The sequence below is a fragment of the Acomys minous genome (assembly GCF_964271855.1).
Source record: "Acomys minous genome assembly, chromosome: 5".
In the NCBI taxonomy this organism is placed as follows: domain Eukaryota; kingdom Metazoa; phylum Chordata; class Mammalia; order Rodentia; family Muridae; genus Acomys; species Acomys minous.
In genome coordinates, this window is record NC_140494.1 from 113,309,663 (window position 1) to 113,333,925 (window position 24,263).

Below are 24,263 nucleotides of genomic sequence, written 5' to 3' on the forward strand. Positions count from 1 at the left end.
GGCTTGGTACATAATAACATCCAGAGTTGATTGACAAATGTCCTGAGTGAGGCAGAGGGGATGTTAATAGCTGGAGGACGGGGCAAAGTGCTGGGGGATGTTGTGGTCCAGGCATAACGTGCCTCTTACACACTTGAACTCCCTGCAGCCATGGTTAACTGCACAAGGCCTGAACATGACTGGGCCTCTCAACAGGATAGCGCGGAAGTGGGAAGGCACTCTGAAGCCTGCCCTTCCTTAGGGAACTGTAGATAGGGAAGGGAGAAATGTTTCATCCCGTGTGCGCGCGCACACACACACACACACACACACACACACACACGCGCGCGCGAGCATGAAAGAGGTGACTAATTAGGAGGAGGAAGAGGTTAAGAGGGTAACGGGGATAACTATAGAAATATATTATGAAACCCAGTGTTATGTGCGGTTAATATATGTTAAAAAACTTTAAAATTCTTACTGAGTGAATGAGAGACAATATTTTATTTGTAAGCAATGCACAACTACATTTTAGTGTTTTGGAGTAGAAGAGCTACAGAGCTAGGTGCTTTACATTGTTCTGGAAGAAAGAAGATGGGGAAAGAAAGTGCCCTTCCTTCTTTCATCTTCTAAGTCCTGAAATTTATAGAACTATGCAAGCAGTATTGTGGTGGGGCGTAATATAGCCAGCCTACTTCCTGCCTTCACATCCTGCCCACTGCCCACAGGAGCTCCTGTCCCTGCTCCCACAGCGAGAACCTGGGGAGTCCGCCTTGCAGCCTAGGGACATCCGGCTCTTTGAAGTTCACTTCAGTGGAGGTTCTGTTCGAAAAGACTGACAGGATATAGTTCACAGTAGGATGCGTATTGTTTCCAGAAACCTCCCTTAGCAGGGGAGTGTTTTGTATAGTGTGGAGTTGGTCTACTCAGAATTTATCTGCAGCCCCTTTGGTATAAGGCAGATACGCATGCAGGGCCTGAGACTGCTCTGAGCCTTCAGTGTGGATTTCCCTTTCTTAAACCACCACCTCCTTCCAGCCTGCCTCCCCCAACTTCCATTAGAGATGAGATCATTAGGGTTTGGAGCCAGGAAAAGTGCATTGCTATAACTTTAAGTCTCCACATTCAGTCTGGATCTCTCTTCTCTCTCTCTCTCTCTCAGGTATATTTCATGGTTCGGAGGATAATTTGCTTAATTGTGCTGTTGTAGACTACAAAAATGAGTTAACTGGAGGGATTCTGCTAATTTGTGAACAGGGCTCAATTTCTCCACATTCCTTAGTCCCACTTAGTTTACATTTGTCATTGCTTTCAAGTTCGTTATGGGATGTGGACCACAGTCCGGGTTTGGTTAGCTTCTCAGGGCTTGGTTGGCTTTTCTGTGCTTTCTACTGTGAATACCAACTTGCTGGTTTTGCTCAAGGAAGGGGCGTAATGGGTGGAGAGAGGCCAGACTTGCGTAGGACTTCGAAGGAGAGTTCTTCTACTATAAGCTGTGCTATAGAACCCTGGTGGTGGAGGAAGGCCAGAAAGAGCGAAGAGAAGATGCAGATTTGAGAAGACATTAGCTGATGGGATGACCTCGCTTGGTGGTGGTACTCTAGAAGGGACAGTAAGACCTAAGGGGATTTGAGTTTCACCTGATGCTACCACAGTTGCTTTTATCTGGGGAGGGTCTACTCAGCCCCAGCCAGTGCAAGCCATGGTCCCTCTCTGAGCCAAGCTCCTGAGGGGGATGGGGAAGGGAGACAGGGTAGGGAAGGGGGGGAGGAAGAGGGGGAAAGGGAGAGAGGAGAGAGGCGGGGTTCCTTGGGTCTTGCTCAGGCCTTGGCCTGTGGAGGTAAAAATGCCTGGAAAACAGTCATATCTTGTGGGGGTATTCATCAGAGAAGACTGCTCAGACATGGCTTTAAGCCAATAGAAAGCCTGCCAGCAACTACACTGGGTGTTCAGGATTGCAGCATAGCACCCGAGCCTCTCCCTGGGTGAGCTTTTGAGCACAAAACCACGGCCTGGCTTGACATACTTCAGTGAACAAGAGCAGTTAGCCAGAAGCAGAACCGCAGAAGCTGGAAGGCAAGGTTAGTACATTTAGAGATCTCCCCACAACTGAGGACCTGCTGCAGATGTCAGGCTCACCAGAGGCTGAGTACCGATGCCCTGCAGACACACAGTAGGCCAAATGTCCTGTAGGACACTTCAGCAGTTGAAGCTGGGGATGTGGCTCAGTTGCTAGAATGCTTGCTTAACATTGCCGAATCCATGAGTTCTATCCCCAGATCCGCATAGAATGCAGCTTTGCTGGTGCTGGAGAACAGAGGCGAGAGGATCAGAAACTCCTGGGCAACCTGTGCTGTTGTGCGTGTGAGGCCTGCCTGGGGTACACGAGCCCTTTCTCATAGGCATGGCGAGGGTAGGAGGGGGGCGGGGCGAGGATGAGAAAAAACAAAAACGGCAAACTGACAATTAACTAAGCTATGGAGAAGAACACTTCCAGATTTAACTGGAGCCAGGCGCAGAGCCAGGTCAGACAGTGCTGGCCTTATCAGACAGTTGTTTTAAGTTGGGCTCTCATGTAAGGGCAGAGGGGAAGCCACTTCAGGCTTTAGACAGGAGCTGGTTCCATTAGATCAGGATTTAGGAAGGGACTGACTGCAGTGTGGAGCCTGGGTTTGGTTGGCGGGGAGAGAAGAGGTGCCTCAGGAGATCAGTTAGGAAAGGGTTACTGCCTCCCAAACCAGAACCTCCTGAACACTGCACTACTGGGCCACACCCACAGAACCCAACAGTCAATATTTAAAACAAAACAAAACAAACAAACAAACAAAAACCCAAAAATCTTAAGGGCTGGTGAGAGGGCTCATTTGGAGCTGCCAAACTGAGTGACTTGAGTTCAGTCTCCAAGACCCATGTGGTAGAAAAGACTTGATTCCTGCAAATTACTCTCTGAGCCCCCGACAGGAGTTAAAGTGAGCGTGTGCAACACCCACCCACACACATACACACACACACACTAAATGTAATAAAATATTTAAAAATCCTTCCATAGTTTTACAGTATGTCTATGGTTGCAGTTTTTAAAAGCATGTAAGCCTTTGGTATTAGTGTGCTGTTTGATTGTTTTGACTGCTATGGAGTACACCTGGGATTTGCTCCTTGAGCTGCTCTCCTGTTAATCTTAGTGTGCAGCCAGGGTGGAAGACTGCATGTTAGGTTGACGCTCAGCTTCATTTAATAGTGAATTCAAATTTTATGTCAATGATTTCTTCTAAATTTAAGAAGTATTGGTTTGTCCCATGAAAGTCTTCACTTACCAGAAAACTAGGACAGAGGGGAGAACATCCTATTGGGACTCTAGACGGGAGAATCATGGGAGAATGGCAAAGTAGAAGGATCCAGAGGGTCCTAGAAACCTACAAGAAGAACATTATGATAGGCAGATTTGGGCCCAGGGGTCCCACTCAAACTATGGCATCAGCCAAGGACAATACAGGTGGTAAACTTCAAACCCCTACCCAGATCTAGCCAATTGGCAGGACAGTCTCCACACTTGAGTGGAGAGTGGGATCTGACTTTCACACGTACTCTGATGCCTCATATTTGCCCATGACTCCTGGATGAGGAGACCTGGTGGCACTCAGAGGAAGGATAGCAGGTTACCAAGAAGAAACTTGGTACCCTATGAGCATATACAGGGGGAGGAAATCCCCCTCAGTCACAGTCATAGGGGAGGGGAATAAGGGGAAAATGGGAGGGAGGGAGGAATGGGAGGATACAAGGGATGGGATAACCATTGAGATGTAATATGAATAAATTAATAAAAAATTTCAAAAAAAAGAAGTATTGGTTTAAGCCATGTGTGCTGGCATGTGCCTTTATCTCAGCACTCGGGAGGCAGAGGCAAGCAGATCTCTGGGTGCCAGGCTAGCATGGTCTACAGAGTAACAGCTAGGGCTACAGAGTGAAACCCTTTATCAAATTCTGCTCCCTTGCCCCCCCAGAAAAATATTGATTTAGAGGGCATTTCAAGTAAACAGTTTAAGAACTACCTTCTGTGTCTCTTAAATTTCTTCCTTGTCAATCTTTTTTTTTTTTTTTTTTTTTTTTTTTGAGACAGGGTTTCTCTGTGTAGCCTTGGCTGCCCTGGACTCACTTTGTAGACTAGGCTGGCCTCGAACTCACAGCAATCTGCTGCCTCTGCCTCCCGACTTCCTTGTCAATCTTAAGTTTTATTCTTGCTCTCTTTTACTTGCCTTCCAAACAAGTTTAAGTTTTCTTGACTCTTTAAAAAACACACACCGTGTCCTCAACTGGTGCTTGCTTCCCAAACTCTTTCCCCACTTTCCCTCCCTTTTTATTTATTTATTTATTTATTTATTTATTTAGACAGGGTCTCACTATGTAGCAAGGCTGACCTTGGAACTCAGCTTGTAGCTTAAACTGTCTTTGAACTTGTGATCCTCCTGCCTCAGCATCCTTCTGTTTAAAATATTTATTTCTTTATTGTGTGTGTGTAGGGGGGAGGGGCATGATGGTCCTGATATGTATGTGCAGATCAGAGGACAACTTTCAGGGCTCTGTTTTCTCCTTCCACCACATGGGGCCTGAGAATTGCACTCAAGTCAGCAGGCTTGGTAGCAAGCACCTTTAACACGATGAGCCATTTTGCTAGCATTGCCTTTTTTTTTTAACTACTTAAAAAAATTTTTTTTTTTTTTACATTTATTTAGACTCTCTTTTCCTTCCTCCTCCAACCGCCTTCTCTGGGTGTATGTGAAGGAGCACATGTGTGATACACTCCCACCCCATACCAGGAGTACACGGAGAATAAAGTAAATAAAATAATCTTCTTTGTTTGTTTGTTTGTTTTGTTTTTCTTTTTTAAGATTTATTTATTAAGTATACCAATGTTCTGCCTGCATGCCAGAAGAGGGCACCAGATCTTACTATAGATGGTTGTGAGCCGCCATGTGGTTGCTGGGAATTGAACTGCCCTTAACCACTGAGCCATCTCTCCAGCCCCCCCCCCCTTTTTTTTTCCCAAGACAGGGTTTCTCTGTGTAGCCTTGGCTGTCTGGGACTCGCTTTGTAGACCAGGCTGGCCTCAAACTCACAGCGATCCACCTGTCTTTGCCTCCCGAGTGCTGGGATTAAAGACATGCGCCACCATGCCCAGCACAAAATAGTCTTTTACTGCATGACCAGTGAATGGAAGAGTAAGTCTTCTTGGAAATGGGGGTATGAGACAATAAAATAAAAATATAATCTTTCAAACTATATTGACTCAACTTTTCTGTTTATGAAATAAGCAATAAGATGAGATCAAGAGGGTTGAGATATGTTTTAGTAGGTAGCATGCTTGCCTAGGGTGGATGCAGCTCTGGGTTCAGTCTCTAGCATGTCATAAACTGGGTATGGTAGTACATGACCGTGGCCCTAGGAGAGTGGAGGCAGGAAGATCATGAGTTCAAAGTCATTATCCACTGAATGACAAGTACAAACCCAGCCTGGGCCACACGACTGTGCCTCTAAATTAAATGAATAAACTCAGCGGGGAAAGTCCTTGTTAATGCAAGTGTAAACATGTGAGTTCAGATTTCCAGAACCGATGTAAAGCTGGTCGTGGACATCTGTAATCCCAGACCCTGAAGTGAGATGGGGGCTGGAGACAGGGGAATCTCTGATGCTTGCAGGCTGGAAGAGTGCACAGCGGTGAACCAATCAGACAAACCGTTTCTCACAGAGCTGAAACAGGAAGATGAACTCAGAGGTTGTCCTCGGACCTCCACAGAGGAATGTACAAACACACATATACGTACAGACACATCACACATGCACATCCTACACACGTGCATGAAGAAATAGGGAATAATTATTTAAAATAGTTATCAGAATAAAATGGGATAATTCATATTTCTACAATAACTCATATTGTGCTTACAGCAAAAAATGTGTGCGCGCGCGCGCGCGAGAGTTACAGGTTCTTCCACGTGAATCTGAGTTCTTTCTTTATTTTCTAGGGCTATTTTGAAGACCATCGCTCTGGGCCAGATGCTGTCCTTGTGTATATGTGGTACAGCCATCACCAGCCAGTACTTGGCAGAAAAGCACCAAGTGAACACGCCCATGCTCCAGAGTTTCATTAACTACTGCTTGCTCTTCCTGGTCTACACAGTGATGCTGGCATTTCAGTCTGGTATGTCAAGTGTGAGGTCATCCGGCCTATACATTTCCGTGGCACTCATTCATTCATTCTGTCTGTCTTTCTTTCTAAACCTTTTTTGCATGTGTATGTGGTGTGTGTGTGTGTGTATGTGTGTGTGTGTGTGTGTGTGTGTGTGTGTGCATGCACATGCAACCTAAACTGACTAAGAAGGTTCAATACCTTCATTTCTATCATTTAAAATCATTACTATGCTTGTTACCCCTTAAGGGAATCAGTGTTGTTCCCATGTGGCAAGATTAATAAATAACTTCCTTCCTTCTTTTTTTCTTTTGTGTGGTACTAGGGATTGCATTTAGTGTTGTTCCCAAACCTCTCTTTTTATCTTTTAAGATTTATTTATTTATTACATGTATGTATATGTTCATGTGAGCCCACATATGCATGTGTGCTGGGGTATGCATAGAGGCTAGAAAAAAGCATTGGGTGTTTTCTTCCAATACTCTCCTGTTTTGAGTCAGGAGCTCTCCCTGAACTATATTTTCAAGCCCCAGAGATGCCCTTGACTTCACCTTCCTTGGAGTTGGGGTTACAGGCACATGTGCAGAATGCTGGCTTCTTCTTCCATAGGTTGTGAGGTCTCTTTTTCTTTTTTTAATTCCCTTTGCAGCCTGATGGCAGCCCCCTCCCTCCTCTCCTCCCGCTCCAACCCTCACACCCCTCCCTCGTTTCTCGTCCTCTTATCCCCGTGATTGTACAGCAAGTGCTAAACACTGAGCCATCTCTCTAGCCCTGTGTAAAACTTCACAGAGTTGTTGTAAACAACTTAGCAAGTTGTTCTTGAACTTTTAACCTTCTTGCCTCAGCTTCCTGTGTAGGTGGGATTATAGCCACCAGAGCTGCCTATTACCACTATTATCACTGTAGGAAAATAGAAGCTTTTGTGAGAATGGAGAAATGCATCAGGGTACCGTAGTTGGCAAGAACTCTAGGGCAAGACTTCGGGGGTGGGCAGAACTAGCATACTCGTGATAGCTCTGGACTCTGCTTTCCTTGGAATGTCCTTGCCTTCAGGAAGTCAGTTTCTCCCTCCCTCCCTCCCTTCCTCCTTCCCTTCCTTCCTTCTCTTTCATTTCTGTTTTCTGAGACAGGGTCTTAACTATGCACCTTGGCTGGTTTGGAGCTCCTTTGTGTAGACCAAGCTGGCTTTGAACTCATAGAGACCCGCCCTCTTCTACCTACTGGAGTGCTAGGATTAAAGGCTTGTACCACACACCCCGCTATGTCTTTATAGATTAGCACAAAGCCTCCCCAACATATGTGCCATCTCTTGTGAATCCAGAGATGAGTAAATCCTCTTTAATTTAAATCAACAGAACTGTGGTGAGTGTGGTGCATGCAGAGCATTTGTTAATGGTGCCACTAAGGCTTTTCTTAAGCTTATCACTGGCTTGAATTTCACTTGGACGTCCATCATATTCTAAACAAGGACCTTGCTGGGTTTCCTTCAAAGAGACTTATGCTAGGGGGCTCAATAACCAATTAGTTTGTCAAAACAGTTTCTTTTCCAGTCTGTGGCTTGCCAGAAATGGCTTTAGTCATGTTCACAGATGGACACATTGTTTATTATTATTGCTTGAGGCAGGGTCTTATGATTCCCAGGGTGGCCTTAAATTCCCTAGGTAGCCAAGGATGACCTTGAACTGCTGGCCCTCCCATCCCCACCTCCCGATTACAGCTGTGTACCACTGCGCTGGTTTCATGTGGTGCTGGGGATGGAACCCAGGACCCTGCATGCAAGGTGTCGCTCTACCACCTGAGCCACACCCCGAGTCCTGACTACTGTATTTATGTTCCGCGGCTTCCGTCCAGCTCTCTTCCTGGTGTTCTCCTTGCAAAGTCTTCATTTTCATACCAGACAAACCTGGTGGTGATGGCACAGAGGTCTGGCCTCTGGGTCACTGAAGTTAGGACAGGCCACGTTTGAAATATACAACAGACCCCTGTTTTGACTTCCTGGTCTACAGACTGATGTGTGGTCATGTCATGAGTAATGGGTACTCACCCAGGTTTCTTTCAATCAGGCAGCAATAACCTTCTAGAGATCTTAAGAAGAAAGTGGTGGAAGTACACTCTCTTGGGGCTTGCTGATGTGGAAGCCAATTATCTGATTGTCAGAGCGTACCAGTACACGACTCTGACCAGTGTCCAGGTAAGAGAGAGTCTGGATATTGGGGGTTTTATGCTTCCTAGAGGAGACCATGTACCCATATATGTTCATCTGTTTTTATGGGACAGCTGTGCATTTGAAGAAGCCCTACACACAGGTGGATGATAGGTGTTTTCCGGTACGGCATATGCTCTGCTGAGTCACATTTTCTGAAGTTACTGACAACGTACACACATTAATCACTTTCGAGGCTTCTCACACTATAGCAGATTTAAACAGTTCAGAGCAAAACAAGCGTAAATATTTAGCTTGCACTTGCTGTCATGATGCTGACGGAAGATCTGATGTGGTTTTGACTTAAACACAGAAGTGAGTGTGGCTCTGTACTGCAAAGGTGGAGGGTTGTAAGCCGTGCGGGACATAGGACTGCACTGATGGAGCCTGCTGGATGCACCAGGGGAGGTGGCAACAATGGTGAAACTCTTGCTCCTATTTCTTTGTGAATTTACTTTAAAAGATGATGATGATGATGATGATGATGATGATGATGATGATGATGATGTGTATGAGCATGCCATGGCACTTATGTGGTGGTCAGGTGACAACTCTGTGGAGTCAGTCCTTTCCACTCGTCTTTCCATGAGTTCCGGGGATTGAACTTGGGCCTCCACGCTTGCCCAGCAAGCACCTTCACACACTGAGCCATCTCTCCAGTCAACTGTTGGGTTTATTCTTGCCGGACTAAAAGAAAAATATTCCTTCATAGCAGTACTTCTCAACTTTGTCCTGTGTTGAGAAAGACTGAGTGTTAGCAGACGATGGGACTTGTCACGTGTCTGACTTGCCTTGACTTAACAACCAGCTGTTCCGTAAGTGGAGGTGAGAGTGGGAAGATGCACCCCTGTCAGGTTTAGACTTCGGAGTTTGACGATTCTGTAACTCTTTTGTTTCTCAAGAAAAGGTCTTGCTGTGTATCCCTGAATAGCTCTGTCCTCACTATGTCCTGAATTCACAACCATACCCAACCCCCACCCCAAGTGACCCACTGTGCCTGGTTTCTATAGTTTTTTGTAGACCAGGCTGGCCTAGAACTCACAGTGATCCACCTGCCTCTGCCTCCCAAGTGATGGGATTAAAGGCGTGTGCCACTACACCAGGCCCGGCCTATAGCTTTAAAAAAAAAAAAAAAAAAAAAAAAAAAAAGACAGTGTCTTATGTATTCCAGGCTGGTCTCCATTGTAGTTGAGGATGACCCTGAACTTCTGCCTTCCTGCCTCCACCTCCCAAGTGCCGTGGTTATAGGTAATCTGCCGCCACATTTGTTTTCTGCAGCACTAGCTGTGGATTGAAGCCAAGGCTTTATGCTTGCTTGGCAAACACTCTCCTCTCTGAGCTGCACTCACCCTAATCCTCCTTTTCCAATGTTTTAATGTGTGTGTGTGTGTGTGTGTGTGTGTGTGTGTGTGTGTGTGTGTGTGTGTGAACCGAACTTATCAAAAAAGAAAAGGACCACCACCTCCAAGAAAACAAAAAGCAGCGGCATTTCAGAGAGTGGGTGGGACCCGAGATCACTGGATCTGGGCCCAGCATTTTGCCTTTTGGCTCAGAGCCTGGCTGGCTGGAGATTACTCAGTAACAGAGTTGGGGCTGAAGCCTCTCTAGTTCTTCCCCCAGCATAAGCACCCCGTCCTTGTCATGCCCCATCCAGTGTTAATCCAGTGTAGATTAAATTTACATTAGATATGAAGACATACTTTTTGGATAAGATGTCGTCTGCAATAGTGTTTAGAGTGGGCTTTTCCTACCTTATTTTTATTATGTAAGAGACACAGCTTAGACCCTGCTAAGCCATCATGGGTAAATTCCACTGGTGTCTTCCTGGATACTGCTTAGTGGTTGGTTGGTTCAGGAAGGCTCAAGAAAGCACCCAGGAGACTAAAGAGTAAACAGTATGGCACAGCCTGTGGGTACATGTAGTATGCTGACATCCAGTGATGGCATTGCCATGGAAACAAGCAATAAACTTCAGTAGCTGGGATCCTACAGACTGCTGGAGGCTTAAGGCTCTGACTTGTCCGTGACTTAACAGGCACGGAGAAAAACAATAACAAACTTAAAACACCATGGAGTGAGCAGTGAAGCAGAAGTTTCAGAAGTAGAATTAGTGTATGCTACACATTCACATTTTTATTCCTGAAGCATTTATTTCATGCGTCAAGAATTATCCCTCAGGGCTTGCAGAGACAGCTTGGTGGTTAAGAATGCTTGCTGTCCTTGCGACTAATTGGAGTTGTTTCCAGCATTCATGTCAGGTGGCTCACAGTTGCCTGCAGCTCCAGCCCCAGGAGAGCCAAGACCATCTTCTGGCCTACGCATCCACCCGTGCCCACCTCCAAATTAATTTTTTTCCAATGTATTTTATCCTCGAATTCACGCACACACACACAAAAAGTCAAATTAAGAACTGAGTGAATTCTCTATCCTTTCTTATACTGCCAGGGATTTTGGGTTTGCTATACTTTGAGTACTCTTGGTCCCTGCTTGATCAGATGGGCAGTATGAGGGGCATAGCAATTATCCCATGGACCCACAATGATGGAGGAACATACGCTAATGATGAGGAGGGAGCAAGCATCTGCCTCACGTGGTAGAACAGAAGGAACTCTGTATCTGGGAGATGATGTCTGTTCCTTTATGGTAACCTGCACTTGGTAGTACTGTGCTCAGTGACAATTAAATGTTGGGCTTTGTGATTTATAATTTCATGTCTGTCTAATCTAATGCGTGCTTCCCAGGATAGGGCTCCTATCTTGTTCAAATTTATATTCCCAGTTCCTCTTATGATGTACCCCGCCATAGCTCTGTGCTTGCCAGGCAAGTGCTTTGTCACTGAGTTGAATAGCCAAACCCTCTTACAGAGTCCTGGACATTGGACACGCTTAATAAATATCTGTTGACAGTGTAAATGGGTGTCCTGGAAGGACACTCGGCTTCCTGAAGTTGAAGATAAACACAGAGGGTAATGCAGAGGCTCCTGGGTAGGATGAATAAATTCAGCCCTCGAGGCTCTTTGTTTGTTTTGAGGCAGATATCAAGTACCCCAGGCTGGTCTAGAATTTGCTATAAAAGTCAAACGTGAAAAAAAAAAGGTGGAAAAAAAAAGTCAAAGGTGGCTTTGAACTCCTTGAACTCCTTTTATACGGTATTAGAGATCAAACTCAGGGCATTGTGCCTGCTAGGCAAGCACTCTGCCAACGGAGCTACAACCCAGTCTGACTTTTAACCATATGATTTGGGGCAACTAATCTCTCTTTAGACTTTGGGGTTTTCTGTGCACATCTAAAAGGGGCTTGCAGTCCCAATGTCACACGGTTCCCATGAGGATTAAATGGGTTAGCCCAGGTACATCGCTTGTGTGCAGGGCCAGAGATAATAAATGCTCCATAAGTGCTTCCTCCTGTCACAGCTCAATCATGCTTTTTTATGTTTCAAGCTGCTGAGATGTTTGGCTCTGCTTGGTTTTTCTTCCCATGCAGCTGTTGGACTGCTTTGGGATTCCTGTGTTGATGGCTCTCTCCTGGTTCATCCTCCGGGCAAGATACAAAGTGATCCACTTCATCGCCGTGTTTGTCTGTCTGCTGGGTGTGGGGACCATGGTTGGTGCAGACATATTAGCGGGGAGAAAAGACAGTTCAGGTGAGACCGTGTCACTTGTTCGGCCATGGAAGTGCATTTGCTCACGTTTTCAGGGGAGTTTGCCAAGGGCACACTGGCAGAGAGTGGGCGATGGAGGGACTCCGCCAAAGGTGAGCCAGAGGCTGTGCTGTGAGCAAGTGTGCGCTCACTTGCTGGGGTGCCCTCCCCAGTGAGGTGTGTTGGTGTGCTTTCTCAGCGCTCTGCACTTCCTCTAGCACTTTGCTTCTAAACATTTGGTTTGGTGATGGTTTTTTTTTTTTCTGTTTAACTGCATTTTCCCATTTAAGCATGTTTAAAATTTTATTTTAAATATATTTGTAGAAATAATCTTTTCCTTAAAACGTTTTTGGATTAGTTACTCCAAAACCTTGTATTTTTGAGCTAGCTCTCCTTTTTCTCCCCCTTTATGTCAATTCCTTCGCTCTTTCTTTTTCTCCCTCCATTTTTCTTCATTTCTTCTCTCTGTCCCCTTCCTTCCTCCCTTCCTTCCTTCCTTCCTTCCTTCCTTCCTTCCTTCCTTTCATTCTAACCCCTCTCCTTCTTCCCTCCCCGCTCCATCTTTCCCTTCCTCCTTTCCTTGAATGAAAAAACTCAAAATCCTCCCTCCTCAGCCCTGCCCCACCTTGACTGCTGGGGGACAGCACCCTGTGCTCCCACACTCAGCACTGCTTCCTTCATTTATATCAAAAACCTCTTTTTAATGAGTCTGTTGATTTGAGTGCTTTGATGTGTTTCTTTTTTTCTTTTTCTGTTTGTTTTTGTTTTTGTTTTTTAGGACAGGCCTTTTTTTGTATATCCCTGGCTGTCCTGAAACTCATTCTGTAGACTGGCTGACCTCAAACTCAGAGATTTGCTTAACTCTGCTTCCCAAGTACCGGGGTTGAAATACACCACTCCCGCCTCGCTGGAATATTTCAATTGACAATATTGATGCTAAACCAGGTCTGAATCTCCAAGGTGACTTCAGGATCTCCTTGGATCAAGATAAACTCACTTCTTTTGCCAAGCATTCTTTCCTATAGTTCTAAACAATACACTGTTTCTTTTTTTTTGTTGTTGTTGTTTTTTTTTTTCCAGACAGGGTTTCTCTGTGTAGCCTTGACTGTCCTGGACTCACTTTGTAGTCCAGGCTGGCCTCGAACTCACAGCGATCCGCCTGCCTCTGCCTCCCGAGTGCTGGGATTAAAGGCGTGCGCCACCACGCCCGGCGAATACACTGTTTCTTTAGTGTTTTCCTTTCCACATTCCATGGGCTTGTCATCTCTGTAAATGGCTTTCTTTCACAATGGCGTCCAGTACCATCTTTGTTTCTTTAGTGTTTTCCTTTCCTACATTTCATGGGCTTGTCATCTCTGTAAATGGCTTTCTTTCACAATGGGGTCCAGTACCGTCTTTCAGTCTGTTGGACTCCCAGGGGGTAAAAATGTGAAAATCACAGCTGTTGTTGTGCCAGACAGTAAGGACAAGAGCTTTTAAACTTATAGAAACTAGGATTAAATAAAGTTTGATTCAAATGAACAGAGTTTGGTAACTCCTGGTTTGCCTGCTGACAACACATTTCTTTTTGTGTCTTACTGCCCCACAGGGAGTGATGTTCTGATTGGTGACATCTTGGTCCTTCTTGGGGCTTCCCTGTATGCTGTGTCCAATGTATGTGAAGAATACATCGTGAAGAAGCTGAGCAGACGGGAATTTTTAGGAATGGTGGGCCTATTTGGAACAATTATCAGTGGCATACAGCTGTAAGAATCTAAAATTTTTCATAAAGACAAAAAACGAACAAATATGGGAGTAGGGGGCAGAGGGCTGGACAGTCAGGGAGGGGGAGTGACTTATAGGAAAGTATAATGACATATATGTGAATATGTCAAAATAAATAGCCAGCAAAATGCCTCAGTAGGTGAGGGCGCCTGCTGCCAAGCTTGATGGCTTGAGGTCTATCCCTGGGACCCACATGGTAGAGAGAAGAAACTCCTGCAAGTTTTCCTCTCCCCTCCAAACACACACACACACACACACACACACAAAATAAATGGCAAAATGAAACCCATTACTTAAAATGCAAACTTATTTTTTATTTTATTTTTATTTTTTCATATTTTGGTTTTTTGAGACAAGGTTTCTCTGTGTGGCCTTGGCTGGTCTTGAACTCACTGCGATCTGCCTGCTTCTGCCTCCCGAGTGCTGAGATTAAAGGTGTGCGCCACCATGCCCGGCTTTATTTATTTATTTATTTATTTAAATCAGTAAGTAGGGGCTAGAGAAATGGCTCAGCAGTTAAGATATCATGTTGCTTTGCCAGAGGACCCAAGGGGACTGGTTCTCAGCACCAACATAAAGGCTCACAGCCACTGTAATTTCATTTCCAGGGGACCCAACCAAGGGCACCGGCGCACACATGGTATAGAGACATACATGCAGGCTAAACACTCATACACATATAATAAAAACAATAAGGAAACATTAGATAGATGATTACTTTCTCTAACACTAATGTTTGTTTAACACCAAATCACATTTGAAATCAATAACTTGATAAAAATCTAATAAAAGATTCTTTTTTCTTAACTTGTTTGGTTTTTGAGACAAAGTCTTACACTGTAATTTAAGCAGTCACTATACTGCCCAGGTTCATGGCAATCCTCCTACCTCAGCCTCCTGAGTGCTGGGATTACAAGTGTGAGCCACATGCCTGTCTAGATATTTTTATATTCTTTTTTTCTTTTCTGAGACAGAGTCTCACTGTGTACCCTCCACTGTCCTGGAACTCACTCCGTAGACCAGGTTGGTCTCGAACTCGGATCTACCTGCCTCTGCCTCCGGAGTGCTGGGATTAAAGGCATGTGCCACCATCCAGCAGACATTTCATATTCTAAGGAAAACAATTTAAAACTCAACATAACTCTTTCCCTTAGCCAAATTACAGCTTCTACGCTTTCTATAAAGTAAGGTGTGGACCTTTACACAGCTTCTTGTTTTGGTCTTAGATTGATTGTGGAGTATAAGGACATTGCCAGGATCCAGTGGGACTGGAAAATCGGTATGTACCTTAAATGATGACTTTTTAAGTCAACAGTCTGTCCTTAAACTGACAAAAATACACACCAAGAAATTAATACCTCATTTTAATCATATTTTCATATCTTTAGGAATCCATACCAGTGATGATGATTTGCTCTGAGAATTGGTGGGTTAGCCTCTGTTAGGATTAATTCTTAATCTCTGTCTGAAAGATTAGCTTTTCTTTCCTAGGAATTCTGAATAAAACCAAGACTGACCTTTGTCACCGTAGCTGTCAAGTAAACATGTTGACATCTTAGTTCCTTCACCTTTTAAAGGTTATCACGGGCTTCATGTAATTTGTGAAGCATTCATCTCAAGCAAAGGATGGTTGTGTAATCAACTGCTGCCCACTGTTGCTCCATTCCTATGATGTCCTTGGACATTTCTGGGAATAAAACAGAAGGCGTTAGGATAGTTGGGGAAGATTTGAACCTTGATCATGGTCAGGAAGTAGCTAAATAATACATAAATGTTGCTGAAGATGGGATGCCATGATTACATAATGCAGGGAAATGAAATATCTTAGATGTCCCAAAAGTGTGTGTGTGTGTGTATGTGTGTGTGTGTACTGAGCATAGGATGTGGTTTAAAAAGTGCTTACAAAAAGACAGACATATTGCTACTGCAGTCACATGGTCAGCACTGACCTAAAGTGGAGAATGCTATTGTTCTATCTTGGAACACATAATGCAATGGGCTGAATTATTTGTTTTGTTTTGTTTTTGTTTTTGTTTTGTTTGGTTTTTTGAGACAGGGTCTCTCTGTGTAGCCTTGGCTGTCCTGGACTCACTTTGTAGACCAGGCTGGCCTCGAACTCACAGCAATCCACCTGCCTCTGCCTCCCAAGTGCTGGGATTAAAGGCGTGTGCCACCATGCCCGGCAATGGGCTGAATTAAATATAGTGGATCTAATGCCCATCTTTGATGTCCTAAAAATACTTTTTTGTGAATCTAGGCATATATACGACATCCAACCAACAAATCAAATAAAAGCAGCCAAGGGCCAATGAAGAACTTTATTTTTTTGACCTGTGATACTGACCTGGCCATCCTTTTGTCCCAGGAGGGTGGGTAATGCAGGATGACACAGCTGTTGCCCTGGTCACAGCCCTGTTGATCATCCAGCTCCCTGCTGGATCTTCACAATGTGTTATTTTATGATTACTATTTTCTAGAAAGCTTTGCGTGCCTGTGTGTTAAAGAGAAGCTTTGCAGGGAGTTTGTCAGAGGGTCAGGGAGCTTCCGGTGGGACTCAAACTCTAAGCACCTTGTCTCCTGATTTCTCTTCGTCACTTGAGCTATTCCGTTTCTCCACAGCCCTGCTGTTTGTGGCATTTGCCCTCTGTATGTTTTGCCTGTACAGCTTCATGCCATTGGTGATTAAAGTCACCAGTGCCACCTCAGTCAACCTGGGCATCCTGACAGCTGACCTCTACAGCCTTTTCTTTGGACTTTTCCTATTCGAGTATAAGGTAAGAAAATAGATGATGTTCAAATAAGAAAACATTTTAAGGATTAAAACAAATTTACTTATTTATTTGAGATAGAGTCTTAGGTATCTCAGGCTAGCCTGAGACTCGCTGTGCAGCTGAGGATAACCTTCAACTTCCGTTTTCTCATGCTTGGCTTCTGCATTGTTGGAGAGGTGGGCCATGGGCAAGCACTCCCCAATTGAGATATACCCCCAACTCGAAAATAAGGTTTGTTCATTCTTTCTTTTTCTCTTTCTTTTTTTGCTTTTTGAGACACGGTTTCTCTGTGTAGCACTAGCTGTCCTGTAATTAGCTATATAGACCAGGCTGGCCTATAGCTCACAGAGATTGGCCTGTCTTTGCTTTCTGAGTACTGGTATTAAAGGTGTGCATCATCATGTCTATCCAAAATGAGTTTCTTTAAGACCCTGGATCTAAAACTAAAATGTTCTTGTTTTCTTAACAATAATCTCACTGGGCAGGCTTCATTCATTTTGTTGCTGCTAACAGCTTAGAAACTGGTCTGAAGAAGAATTCTCTTTCTAAGCCTTTTCTTTTTTTAAATTTATTTTTATTTTTATTTTTTTGTTTTTCGAGACAGGGTTTCTCTGTGTAGCCTTGGCTGTCCTGGACTCATTTTGTAAACCAGGCTGGCCTCGAACTCACAGCGATCCGCTTGTCTCTGCCTCCCTAGTGCTGGGATTGAAGGCGTGTGCCACCGCCACCCGGTTCCTTCTAAGTCTTTTCAAAGTGATAAAATACAGCAAGTTTCCTCTTTGAAGTACAGCTGAGAGCACTGGCTGTAAGAGATGCTAACACATGTCCCAGGGGCTGCTGTGGACCTTGGGAAGCAATCCAGCTCAGGCTGGGCGCTCAGAGTCTGTTTACTCTTTTCACACAAAAGGCCTGAAGTAGCAGGTGGGAGGAGGAGAAACGGCTGTGCTATTGTGTATGTGTGATTTTGGATTTGCTATACTTTGAGTACTCTTGGTCCCTGCTTGATCAGATGGGCAGTATGAGGGGCATAGCAATTATCCCATGGACCCACAGTGATGTGGGGCAGGAGCCAGCCGATGAATACTTGCTGGTGAAGGAATTTCTCAGTTAATACTGGTGAAGTATTTGCAGGTTATTGATGGTGTCTCCGAAATATTAAAGCGAATCAGAGAAGTTGCTTTTATGAAATGCCCAGTTTTGTTTTATTTTGCTTTTGCTTTTTGAGATTATAATATAATCTCTCTTCCCCCTTTCCTCTCTTCAAACTCTCCCATAGCCCTCTTCTCCTTCAAATCTATGGCCTCCTCTTTCATCAGTTGTTATTGTGTGCACATATGTCTATGTGTATATTCCCGTGAGAATTGCTAAGGGCAGCCACATTTCTTCTAAGGGAGGGAGCTGCTGTCTGGGGTTGTGAATGGATATCAGACACTGGTGGGCTTCTCTACCCCAGCTAGTTCCCAGATAATTAAGACAGAGACCTCTTGGAGTTATAAAAGCTTTAAAGCACAGTACTTGGGCAGGTACCAACCCTCTAAGCTATTTTAATTTCCCAGCTACACATCCCATGTTACTTGCCTGCCTGGGCTGCTTTTCTTCTATCAGGCCAGCCCCCGTGGCCACGTGCTCATGGTCCACACTGCCCCGCGGTGACTTCCTTCTCTCTGCCTTCCTCTCCTCCTGCTACATCCTTTGCTTCCTCTTTCTTCTCCTCCTGGCCTCTTGCTCCCCCTCAGACCCCCCCCCCCCCAAACCTGGGAACCTGAGTTCCGCCTACCTCTCTTCTGCCCAATCACAGGCTTCAGCAACTTTATTAACCCAATCAACTGTAAATTAGGCGGAGCAAGGTTTACACGACAAAGACTGGTGTAAATACTGGTGAGGAAATGTACATCAGGGCAAGCAACCAGATCTTGGGAGCCAGTAATTAGCGTTAGAATACATAGCATCATAGCATCATTCTGGTCCTGCATCATAGCATCATTCTGGTCCTGAGGCAGCACCTGGCCTTCTAGGGGTCTGGAGTGCTCTGTACTGGGAGTCCAACCTACAGGAGGGCCATCTGTGACCTCCCTCAGCTGTTGTCCCCCCTCTATATTTAAAGACTATCATTACCTTTCATTTATTTATTGTGTGTGTGCACACATGTAACTTGGCATATCTGAAGATGTCAGGAAATAACTTTCAAGGGTCAATTCTCTCCTGCCCTCACGTGGGGCTCAGTTGTTAGGATCTGACCTTGCAGTGCCTTTACCTGCTGAGCTTTCTCCCTGGCCCCACTTTTCCTTTTTTTTTTTTTTCCTTCTTCTTTTCTACACTAAGATAAAAGTAAAGGAATAAAATCTTCCAGTTTGAGGTACACTTGTCAGTACCTATTATATTTTGAATCATAACAAATACTTTATTTGATAAACCCTGAGTATTTCAGCCTAAGATCTTAAATGCTTTCTCATCAACTGCTCCTATCATGAACACGAAGAAGGGTTTTTAATGGGTCCTGCTGTTGGGCATGTGACAGCACGCTGCTATTCCCAGAATGAGAGAAAGCTATCGCGTGACTACCCTTCCAGTTCTTTTCCTATCATATTTTATTGTTTTGGCCGAAGGTCATTTGAAGACTCAGAGAGCAAAGGACAGCTCTACCACGGTCTTCAGAGTTTTAGATGTAGTTTGTGCAGGTGTGCGTGCACAGCAGCCAGAAGAGGACATATGCTGTGTGCCTCATTTCCTTCAGACAGAGTCTCTCATAGAACATGGGGCCCCTGGGATCTTCACTGGCTCCACAATGCTGGAACTACAGACTTATTAGTCACACCTAGGTTTTATGTGTTTTATGTGGGTACCGGGTATTCGAACTTAAACCCCTGTGTCTGCACAGCAAGCCTTCTTACCCTGCAAGCCATCTCTCCGGTTTCCTAGGTGTGGTTTCTGAAGGTAGGCTCTTATAAGCCACCAACTAGTTTTAAAAACTGTAGTCCCTAAAATAACTTTGCCTCAGATTTTTTTTTTCCAAGCAAACACTTGTAAAAGAGGCTTAAAGTCCCCTTTTAAAGTTTCTCTGTTTCCGCTCTTAAATACTTAGCATCTCTTGTATTGATCCTGACCTAATATAGGCTGGATAAAGGGGTCTATAGAGGCTTCTCATGCAGGTCTAGACACAAAGGATAGGATTGAAAATGGGGAAAGGCTAAGAGCCCTGTTTGGGAGACCTGCCATCTTCACTCAGTCTCTCTACTTCAAAGAAGTGACACAAGCCAGTTGGTGGTGGCTCACGCCTTTAACCCCAGCACTTGGGAGGCAGAGGCAGATGTATCGATGTGAGTTTGAGGCCAGCCTGGTCTACAAAGCGAGTCCAGGACAGACAAGGCTACACAGAGCAAGCTTGTCTCAAAAAACCAAAAAAAAAGAGAGAGAGAGAGAGAGAGAGAGAGAGAGAGAGAGAGAGAGAGAGAGAGAGAAGGAGAGAGAGAGAGAGAGAGAGAGAGAGAGAGAGAGAGAGAGAGAGAGAGATGACATAAGAGTTAGAAGTTAGGCTCTCACAACACTGGGAAACGACTAAAGCAAACAGGACCTATTTTGAACAAACTATACAGGTTTTCCCACTGATCACATGAACACTTTCTAGAAAGCAGGAATAACTTTCATAACTCTGGTTTTTAAAGTTTACTAAGCTGGGTGCAACAGCACTGGCCTAAGCTATGGGTTCAGCTACCTGGAAGAACTGAGGCAGGAGGATTCCCCCGAATCCAGGAGGCCCAGAATAACTTGAGTAGCATAATGAGGTACAGTCTCAAAGGGGAAGAAAGTGGGGGACACATTAAATAAATAGCTTTAACTCCCCCTAACGGTGCCTGAGGCAGTTGTTCCATCACCAATATTAGACACCAGTGATGTGATGGACACCATGCTAAATGCTAGAAATAGGATTTAAAAGCTCACTAAAAATGTTAGCCAGCCTTCTAGCTTGGCGTTACCATTGGTTTGTTATTTTATTTCATTGTAAACTACTCTTATGCGTATGTATATGGGGTTTTTTTGTGTGTGTATGTGTCCTCATTCATTTGTGCACCCACCAGATGTGTGGGTTCCTGAGGAGGTCAGAAAAAGAGATGTATTCCCTGGAGCTGGAGTTACAGGTGATTGTAAGATGTCTGACACAGTGCTGGGAGCCAAATTCTGCCTTCTGAAAGATCAACAAGTGTTTTGGTCACCAAGCCGGCTCCCTAGTTCATGTTTAATGTATTTATTTAATCTTTTTTTTTCTGGTTTTTTGAGAAAGGGTTTCTCTGTGTAGCCTTGGCTATCCTGAACTTGCTTTGTAGACCAGGCTGGCCTCGAACTCACAGTGATCCACCTGCCTCTGCCTCCCAATTGCTGGGATTAAAGGAGTACGCCACCATGCCAGGTTGTATTTATTTAATCTTGATACAGGGTCTTTCTATGGAGTCCAGGATGGTCTTGAGCTCTTATGTCCACTGCCGGGATTGCAGGCGTGTGCTCCCAGGCCAGGCTGTCACTGGGGTTATGTCATCACCTAATCCAGGGAAGGCTGCCCTGCCTGGGGTAGGCTGTTCCTGTCCTTAGGAACGGCTGGATGCGATGTTTGATGCCTATAGCCTAGGCACTTAGTGAGTTTAGGAACAGCCTTAAAGTACATGAAAACATGTCTCAAAACAACAACAATACTCCAAACCAAACCAAACCAAACCAAACCAAATGGTATCTTACTCTTCTGGGCCTATCCTTATAGATTGTAGATAACTGAAACTGAGCAAACAAACAAACAAACAAACAAACAAACAAACCACAAATAAATGGGGGCGATTGCACTGGTTTAAACTTGAACTCTTGAAGGATCCTTAATTTGAAAAAGAGCAAAGATTGAAATGACTCAGTGTGGTCGACTTTGACTTTTGGGGTATGGCAAGATGCCGTTTGTGGAGTCCACGCTGCCCAATGGACTCGTGTTCTCGTCTTGGCCGTTCTGCTCTGGGTGGTCATTTTCAGCCTTAAAAAGAATTAACAGGGTTGGAGAGATTATTCTGCGGTTAAGAGCATTGACGCTTGCACAAAGGCCCCAGATTCAATTCCCAGCACCCATGGTGGCCCCCAACTGTCTGTACCTCCATTTCCAGGGGATTCAAAGCCTTTTTCTGGCCTATGCAGACCCTGAATACATGCAGGCAAAAACACACATACACATAAAATAAACATGAGGGAGAAAGAAAGAGCGAGCAGATTAGGGAGCAGACACTCCCTCCGTCCCTGAGGTGCTTCCGTCGGCGTGGGGTCCCTCCATATGGGTCCTTCTGCAGAGGGACAGCAGATGCCTCCTACAGGAACTGTTCCCCATACTGTCCTTGCTCTGGTCACCCCACTTCAGACTCCTAAGAAATAATGTCCTGACTCTCTTTAGCTCTGGAAATCTGAATTTGCTAAGCTATTGAGAGGTATTATTATTATTGTTGTTGTTGTTGTTGTTATTATTATTATTATTATTATTATTATTATTATTACTTTTAATGGAAGACTTACCCACAGAGATGCCTCAGTTGATTAAATTTAGCAAGATGAAATTCAGTGGAACAGTAAGCTGAGAAGACCCTAAACACATGGTCTTGTGTTGGATAACTACCACAAGCCCGGCTCTCTCCTGCTATGCATATTGGTCAGTTCATTACTCTATTTCCTGAGACTGCATTTTGGATGAAATCCAGCAAGTGGGTCACCATGGGGAAAGGCAAAGTGATTCCTCCCAAAGACCCCAGGATGTAGCTCAGCTGGTGGTATATTGGCCTAGCGTGTATGAACCAGCTGTGGCGGCCCACATCTGTAATCACAGCACTGGGGAGGCAGAAATAAGAGGGTCAGACATTCAAAGTCAGCCTTGACCACTCAGTGAGTTTGAGATCTGCCTGGGTTAGTTACATGAGACCTTGTCCCAAACAAACAAACCCAAGGGTCCAGTTAACTTGTCAAGACAGGTACTATTGTCTGAGCCCAGCATTTACCAGTGTACAGGGGGAGGGATGGGCTGCTGCCATCTCCTTTGACAACCTTCGGTAAGAGACCGTGAAGGGGGATCTCAAAGAACAGTTGGCGACAGGCCACCGCGCCTTGCTTGCGTGCGGGAGTGGAACTAACTGCCGGCTTTCTCCTCCCAGTTTTCAGGGCTTTACATCCTGTCCTTCACCGTCATCATGGTCGGCTTCATCTTGTACTGCTCCACGCCGACACGCACGGCAGAGCCAGCAGAAAGCAGTGTGCCCTCTGTCACCAGCATCGGGATAGACAACCTGGCACTGAAGCTGGAGGAGAGCGGTGTCTCAGAGACCCACTCTGCAGGCTTGTAGCTGGCCAAGCCACAGACTCCGGGGTGTCACCAGGAGAGAGCAGAGCCTGCCACTGCCAAGGGCGTATTGGGAGAGGCATCAGCCTCACAGTGAACACCCACGGCACTGGATTACATCCGTGCTTAGATTTTAGAAGGGAACACTGGCCAATGGTTCCAAACTAGAAATACTAAAATAGAGCAGAGCCCAAAGGTAGTGTTTCTGTCAGTTTAGTGCCAGTCCCTGTCAGTGTCAGAGAGACATGTGCAAGGCCCCTTGCTGGGGTTTCAGCCACACAGGTAGGAAGGGAAGGGCCTGGCCTTAGGGCTGTTTAGGTAGTTAGGAGTCGGGACAATCTGGGATGGTTGTGCAATAAGATTCCTCTTTTGGAAGCTTCAGGGTTTTGTACTGCTGGGGCAGTCACCATCCACGGGCCTTATGGAATTTAGACACCCAGGACACATGGTCCCTGATGACATGTGATGGCAAATGGGTGGGGCAGCAGTTGAGAACTCTTAAGTTAAAAAAAAAAAGTGACTTCCTCGAGAGCAGTGAATGAGTGCAGAGATCCAGGACTCCTCACCCAGCTGTGTTCTTTGGTCTCTCTGCCCTCCTGCTCCTGAGTTCTGAGTGCCAGAGCAAACTGCTCTCAAAGGCTGTTGCAGCAGGTGGGCATCCCTCACGGTCAGCCCCACAGCACACTCTGAGAGCGCTCCAGGTAAATCCGCTCATGTTGCCCAGCAATATTCGTTCCCCGTTGTCCTCATCTCACTAAGCCACAGTTTAGAAAGTGAACCTGCTGCCAGTTCTCACAGTAAGATCATAACTGGAGAGCTTGGTTCCTATCCCTGGTTGGAAAAATGTATTATCATTAAAATGTATACACAGTGCTAATAATTTCCCAGAGTCCTGGAGTCCTGGAGTCCTGACTGTAAGAGGACGGGGTCTTCCTTTTTCCCGCTGGTTTACGATGCTCCAAGGCTTCTGACAATTCCTCAGTACAGTGTCAACATGTTGCCTCATCATAATGTCTGCCACCTTCAGAAAACTCTATGTAAAATATTTTGCATAATAAAGAAATTTGGGGTAAGTGTTCATATTATTAAAAGCTTTAAACCAAAAAAACAGAAAAAAAAATTTAAACTCATGGAAATAGAATCACACTGTGTGTATTTGTTTGAGAATAGCCCTTTTCTCTTGCCGAGCTCTATCTGTATGTGTATCTCTTGTTTTAATCTTTGTGTACAAGTGCACACATATATATTATGTATGTATGTATGTATGTATGTATGTATGTATGCATTCACATGTGTGTGGATGTGGGCATGCATGTGCCATAGCTCTCAGATGGTGGTCAGAGGGACAGCCTCAGGTGTCAGTTCTTAGATTCT

At 45.0% G+C, this 24,263-nt stretch overlaps 1 protein-coding gene across 4 annotated transcripts in view; it reads left to right on the plus strand.

Moving 5' to 3' along the window:
• The window catches only part of SLC35F2 (solute carrier family 35 member F2), a 49,364-nt gene extending 25,370 nt beyond the window's left edge, over positions 1–23,994 (plus strand). For 2 of the 4 annotated variants that reach the window (XM_084784323.1, XM_084784324.1), the window contains exons 2-8: positions 6,000–6,175; positions 8,227–8,354; positions 11,849–12,008; positions 13,594–13,750; positions 14,996–15,048; positions 16,389–16,543; positions 22,705–23,992. In XM_084784323.1, coding sequence (XP_084640449.1) covers positions 6,000–6,175; positions 8,227–8,354; positions 11,849–12,008; positions 13,594–13,750; positions 14,996–15,048; positions 16,389–16,543; positions 22,705–22,893 — 1,018 coding nt within the window. In that variant the 3' untranslated portion in view covers positions 22,894–23,992. Of the gene's footprint in view, positions 1–4,709; positions 4,812–5,999; positions 6,176–8,226; positions 8,355–11,848; positions 12,009–13,593; positions 13,751–14,995; positions 15,049–16,388; positions 16,544–22,704 lie in introns of all 4 variants that reach the window. The other 2 variants (XM_084784322.1, XM_084784321.1) reach the window with 2 other exon arrangements.
• Positions 23,995–24,263: the final 269 nt, after the last annotated feature.